The sequence below is a fragment of the Dermacentor silvarum genome, chromosome 10, assembly GCF_013339745.2.
Source record: "Dermacentor silvarum isolate Dsil-2018 chromosome 10, BIME_Dsil_1.4, whole genome shotgun sequence".
Taxonomy (NCBI): Eukaryota; Metazoa; Arthropoda; class Arachnida; order Ixodida; family Ixodidae; genus Dermacentor; species Dermacentor silvarum.
Genome location: NC_051163.1, coordinates 124,556,889 through 124,563,328, shown reverse-complemented (window position 1 = coordinate 124,563,328; position 6,440 = coordinate 124,556,889). Strand labels below are relative to the sequence as shown.

Sequence of the window (6,440 nt, the reverse complement as noted above, 5' to 3'; positions counted from 1 at the left end):
TTGGACAATCTTATGAAAAGTTTTGATGGGCGTGGTGAGGAGGTTGACGAGAAGCTAATATACGAAAGGCATGAAAATGTGAACCATGCCCACTTCATACTGTGTTCCTTACCCGCTTGAATATATTTCAACACGCGCTTTTGCTATCGTTATATTACTTGAGCTGGAGAGATAAAGTGCACATAGTGACCGACGACCCACACTAACGTGCAGAGTTCGCCCGCATATGCTACAAAAATACAGAGAGGCTACCAAGCATAATTTATTTTTAAGGTCATACTCTTCATAGTGGGTAAACAAAAGAATGGACATAACGAAGGAGTGGTTAGTCCCGTTGAACTTGATAGAGGGCCATAATGAGGTCTGATGTAACGAAGTAATGACTATAGCAAAGCTATTGCAGGATTCGGTTCAACTTGAATGCTTTTGTGTAAAGCAGCCGCTAATTGCCCTTGCCTTTGGGCCTCAAGCGAACATGTGCAGAAAGAAGTTTAAAAACCTCCTCGGTGACGTGCGGTCGGATAATGCCAAGGGCCTTTGAAGTCGATGACGGTGCTCGGTGAGGCTGCCTCAGCAGTCTTTTGATAGTTTTCCGCTGTGCTGCTACTTTGGCTTGCAGACGTCGAATGGTTTGCTTGTATTTCTTTGATGGAGACCTTGCAGCTGGCACACAGGAAAGCACTGCAATAAACAAAAATTGATTTAAAAGCGAACAGCAACTAATCCCGTACGAGCGCTTTCTTCGCTTCTTTTTTACCCAAGGTGCCCAACTTTCTGTGGTGCAAAGTTTTCGATTCCACAAATTGAAAAAAAAACATTAATAATGGCACCCTAATAATGAAAATCACTGAGAGCCCACCATGACATTTTATTGGTGCTAGTTTGCTCAGAATGTCCTAAACATAAAATTGCACATTGAAAACAGCTGCAATAACAGCATAATCACCATTTGCTGTAGGGCACTCAGGCGTGGAGCTGTTGGAGGACACATCTTCTGGAGAGTCTTGTGAAGCTGGTTCAGTACCTCGGACACTGCTGTCGGAACAATCTTGCGAGCAGCCTGCGGAAGTCTCTATATCAATAGTCTGTTGAAGTGAACATAAGTGTTGAAGCAAACAGTAAACTCACCAGTCACACATGTTCCCTTTGTGACAACTGAGCGACTGCCCAAGGTTTCCTCCAGCAAGACGCAGTCAGCAGGAACTCCTTCACCAGCTACATGGGAGCTGCCACCTGTAGAGGTTTGGTCCACAGTCAACTCAGTTCGAAAAAAAGACAAGTCGACACTGTACACACCCTGCTCCTCGGGGCACTTCAATGTGTGGGAGCCGCTTTTCGAAGCCTCTGCCGCAGACCCTAAAGAAATGAAACAACAACAATTTGTCAGTAAGAGGCTTAAAATAACAAAAACTGAAGCACATCCACACCTTGCAGTGCGGCTTCTGCAGTCATGTCCCAGTCACTACTTGAAGCGATGCTCAGAGAACCTGCATATATGTGTAGTTGGTACAAGTTACAAAGCTTGTAGCACAGGGAAATTTAAACCGCCCTTTCAAACGCATGAATTGGTAGGTGGAAGAAAAGAGAATGCATCAACAGAGAAACAAGCAATTTGTGGTTTGTGGAATTATCGACAGTGCCAGCTTTCTTTGATACGAGGTATATGTGTACATGTGCATGAAGGCTTCAAGTTAACGTTAAATAGCCCTTCAATGTATTTCAAAACAAGTTGCACAGGTCAATAGCATAAAAGAATGACAGGAATGTAAAGCTGTTAGGAAGGTAATAGCCCACAATTCACAAAATTTAAGACTTTCGAAGTGTTACTTCTACAGCGAGGTTTCTCCATCGGCTACAAATATCTTCCAGGTTAACTGTCACCACTGATTCAAAAGAAGTGGCTGCATAATTGAGTTTCTGTCAATCACTTACATGGTGCAATTGGTTGCACACTGGGAACAACCATTCTTGTAAGCCTTGTGTGCCCAGGGTCCATGAAACTTTCAGCAGTAAAATGGTCGCTGCAAACCCTGTACGTTGCGTACAATAGGCTGGCCGGCTTACTCAGGAGATCATCTCGTCCGGCATACTGCATTCATGCTGTCATCCTGCATCGGCAATGAACTATCAGCTGAAGGCGAAGTGCTCGAACAGTGATTTTGTTATTGTTAGCCTCACTGAGCAAGCACGAAAAGTAACCTTGAAGACATGCAAACCATACAAAAGCTTTAGCGCACCTGCCGTCCCGTGGTATGCGGAAGAAACTCGTCCCTGGCTTCTTGTGGGTTCTGCCATTGTTCAAGCACCACGAAACACAGCAGTAGCTGCCGTAGCTTGGACCGCCGGACGGCATGGCATCAGCGCGGTCTGAAAATGTCAGTAAATGCACACCAGGATTTATTCGTGGTCCGAGGCTTCGGGAAACGCGTCGTGAAGCATGCGAGGCCCAGCGACCGCTCCTCAACAGGGAGTTTTCGAGTCTTCGAATAGCGAAAGCAAAGCTTGGGGGCGTAGCGTTGCGGGCTTCACTTAAGGGGAGCCCGCGAGCGTACGACGCGTTCGCCGCTACGCCGCAAGCTTTTCGTACGCTATTCGAAAACTCCCTAATGTTTCGCACCGAGCTCAGCGCACAGCACGCGTCGCCTCGGCTTGACGCCGTGCCCCAGTTTGCTATACTAGGGCGAAATCTTGTACGCGTTCTTGTACGCGTTCCACGATGGGACGGAGGCGTTCCGTTCCATCGAGCCGAACGCGATTCTGCATACGTTGCACAATGTTCACGTCTTGCCGCCGCATACAGCCGCAAACTGTTTTTTTAGCAAACCTCGCCGTCCTCACAAGCTCCAGAAAAAGATTACAACTGCGCGAATAAGACACCACGTAAGAAACACAGAAACGCCCACCCACACGAAGCGCAACGCGTGTGGGCGTGTTTATGTTTCTTACATGGCGTCTTATTCGCGCAGTTGTAACCTTTTTCTGATTCAACGACCCAACTAGCCCAACAACATGTAATTCAACAAGCTTCGCTTGAAAACGTACCTCACCTGCTGTCTCACACACGAAAACACCGAAGCAGCCGACGTTGACGAAACCTTCCCGCTGTCATGCCTATGGTCATGCCTGGGCTTGTCGCATGCTGGTATGGCGAGTACTCTCGGCGCGAAATCATAGATGCTGCTTATGGCAGTGCGGCTGAACAAAAATAACCACGTAAGGTGCGTTGAATAAATTGTTTTTATGTATAAATAACATGTCAAATATAGGCGCATAATTATTATTTTGTAAAAAAACATTCTGTTTAATTGATGATAACTTTTTGTTTTTCGCACTTGCGTCCTCTGGCGTTTGGTGAGAGCACTAGTTTGTTACGTGGTCGTGACGTACTTCCTGAGGCCAGATTTCGCGGAGTGTCCTCTCTCAACTTTTTTTTCTTTCTCTATGACGTAAGGAGCGAGACTTGAACGCGCGAATTGAGCGACTCAAGAACACCGTCGACAAGTACAAACAGGAACTGCAAAAGCTCAAGGAAGAATGCTATGTGTCTGCATTCCTGCAAGTTGTGGAGAAAGCGAAAGAGAAAGACCTGGCTGATTCAATATTAGTGGAACAAGTTCAGAATTTCGCGAAGAAGAAACCAACGTGGTCTGAAGTGACAGTGCGCCATGCTGTGGTTTTGCGTAACCTCTCGACTCGTGCATACGAACACGTAAGGAGCAAAGGTATTCTTCGGCTTCCCTGTCGAAGTACCCTCGAGCGCTTTATTGGCTCATCACGTGGAGAAGTTGGCATGACCGAACTCGTGAAGCAAAGGCTGTCTGCAGAACTCGCTTCTCATCCCTCGTTGCATGCGAGGGCATGCTCTTTACTTGTAGACGAAATGCGCGTCAAACAACGGCTACTGTATCACAAGCAAAGAGATGCCTTCATCGGCGAAGTGGACTATGGTGTGAACTTCCCCAAAGAAACAACAAATGAGCCTGTGCTGGCCAACTCACTCTTGTGTTTCGTCCTTAACGGCCTTTCAGTTTCGTTCAAAATACCCGTGGCGTACTTTTTCGCGAGAAACTGCACTGGCCGTGAGCTGCACATGCTCATGAGACACGTTCTGAAGGAAGTTGAAGAAATAGGATTTTTCATCGTGCGCATTGTCACAGACAACCACAAGATCAATATCTTGGCTCTGCAACTTCTGTGCAACGGAAGCCTCAAGCATTGCATTGACCACCCTGGCAAACCGAATCGAAAGCTCTTCCTTGCATTCGATCAGTGCCACCTGATCAAAAACGTGCGATCACAGTTTTTGTCCCGTGACATCGGAAAAGGCGGCGAAATATCAGAGAACCACTTGAAGAGCCTCTACAGAATGCAGCAAGGCAGCCTTGTAAAGCCAGTACGATTTTTGACGAGAAAGCACGTATTCCCTACGAATATGGAAAAAATGAACGTGCAGAGAGCAGTGCAAGTTTTTTCTCCTCCCGTGACAGCTGCTATGAAGCTCTTGAAAGAGCAGGCGGGCCACACGTGCGTGCGACGCAAGCTTCGCGGGTGTCGGACCGACGGTGCAATTTATGGACACCGTGCACCGCTGGTTCGTGCTCATGGACGTGAGTAATTGTACCCAGCACATACATCAGAAGAATGCTGACTGCAAGCAGTTTGAATCTGCAGGCGATGAACGACTAATCTGGCTGGAGACAAGCTTCCTCGACTACCGGGCCGATCTCAAAAGTCAGTGCCTGGCAAAGAACTTTCTAACCAAAGAGACTTATGAGGGTCTTGTGATCACAACTCGTTCGAACGTTGAGTGCATTAGATATCTTCTTGAAGAGATGTCTTTTCACTTCGTTTTGACGAGGAAAATGTCATCAGACCCAATCGAGTCGTTCTTTGGCTGGCTCAGGAAGTCAGCAGGATCAAATGACCAAACGGACGTCCGCGCCGTGCTCACAGGCATTGAGAAAACCCTCAAGACCGGTATCGCATCGGCGTCGAGTACAAGCAACATAATGGCAGCAGAAGAGAGCTAGTGATTGCTTGTCAACGCTGCCGCAACAGAAAAACACAAGGGAGCAAACCAGCGAGGAATTCCCTGCAGATGCACGTATAGAGCTCATAGAGCGACTAAACCGAGATAAGCCTCTACTTCCCACTCCAGATGTGGCCGCATTGGCTATGGTTGGTGGCTACCTCGCAAGAGCCGTACGAGAAAACTTCGAATGTGTGGAGTGCTTCGCGCTCTTAACAAAGCCAAACGCCTCGACACCATCGGACTCGCTCATTAAACACCAAGACCGCGGTGGACTTCTTTACCCGTCCGCACAACTTCTAGATGTTCTCTACGCACTACAGAAGTTCGTCGAAGTTCTTCTAGCAAGAAGAAGGCGTATGCATCACCCTCTAAAGGAGGCTGTGAGCAATGCTACCGAAATCCTCCGCGAGCACAAAGCTTTGATGTGTTCCAAGCCAGGGCTCAAATTGTTGCTTACGAAGTTCTTTCGCCCAATATTCATCAATTTCGCTCTGAAAGCGACAGACAAACAAGACGTCGCCAAAGTGTTCGCAATAAAGCCACTGTCACGAAAGACCCTGAAACTGTAAGCTTGATCTCACAGATGGGGTCCTAAGTGAAAGGTCCAGTTTTCACAATATGTCTCGTCTTGCTTGCTTTAAATGTACTGTGGGGATGGAAAGAAACGCGAACAGTGCGGCACCTACATTCTCTGATATTTCGCATTTCTTTTCGAGTGGTTGCAGCATGCATGATAACTAGAAGCCACTAGAATAAAACTATTCTACCATCTTTTTATTTCCACCAGGGTCACAGCAGGATGAAAACATCTCGCCGCACTGTTTGCGTTTCTTCCCATCACCCCTGTACATCATGAACAAACACGAGTGCAACCTGCGCATTTATTTCACAGCTCCATGTCTAATACGAGCGCAAGTTTCTCTCCACAAGCACGCGCGCAACAAAGTAGTCGCGTCGTCTGCTCTGATGATGATGATGATTTATTGGCATCAACTTTGAAACGGGGCGGCGACAAATAGTCACCTAGCCTGCTTGATTTAATCAGGTATACTATACATGTTCTTTATCTAGCATTTTTGTATACCTCTCATTATTTTTCTTTTTCAAAAATTTACCTTGTACCGCTGCCTATGATTTTAAGAGATCAGGTCGTATCCATCTTTTCCCTGCTTTTTTGCCACCAGTACTCTAATCGTCTCTTGCTTATCTCTACGGCTGATCTGTTTATGTTTCCTTCCACTTTAAACCCAAGTGCTTCCGGGAGTTGCACGTTACCTACGGTTCTCGCTGGGTGGATCCTGTCGCATTCCATTAGGATGTGCTGAGTGGTCTCTGGATCTTTACTGCAGCATACACATGTCTCATCTAGTTCCGAATATTTGTTCCGATATGTTTTCGTCCTTAGGCA

At 46.9% G+C, this 6,440-nt stretch overlaps 1 protein-coding gene and 1 pseudogene across 1 annotated transcript; one reads left to right on the top strand and one right to left on the bottom strand.

Annotated features, from left to right (window-relative positions):
- Positions 1-818: 818 nt before the first annotated feature.
- LOC125940900 (uncharacterized) lies at positions 819-2,106 on the bottom strand. Its single transcript, XM_049657558.1, has 5 exons — positions 1,933-2,106; positions 1,428-1,487; positions 1,297-1,356; positions 1,129-1,233; positions 819-1,060 (listed from the first exon to the last, which is right to left on the bottom strand). Exons 1-5 carry the CDS (start codon positions 2,093-2,095, stop codon positions 897-899), a joined length of 552 nt encoding a protein of 183 aa, XP_049513515.1. The 5' UTR covers positions 2,096-2,106; the 3' UTR covers positions 819-896.
- Positions 2,107-3,709: 1,603 nt separating this feature from the next.
- Positions 3,710-5,601, top strand: LOC125940680 (uncharacterized; annotated as a pseudogene).
- Positions 5,602-6,440: the final 839 nt, after the last annotated feature.

Excerpts from the sequence above, each read along its gene's own strand:
- LOC125940900 (XM_049657558.1), bottom strand. The coding sequence starts at position 2,095 with ATGCAGTATGCCGGACGAGATGATCTCCTGAGTAAGCCGGCCAGCCTA. Across the intron at positions 1,357-1,427 it reads TGCAGAAGCCGCACTGCAAG|GGTCTGCGGCAGAGGCTTCG; the intron begins GTGTGGATGTGC and ends TCATTTCTTTAG. Across the intron at positions 1,061-1,128 it reads AAAGGGAACATGTGTGACTG|GCTGCTCGCAAGATTGTTCC; the intron begins GTGAGTTTACTG and ends AGACTTCCGCAG.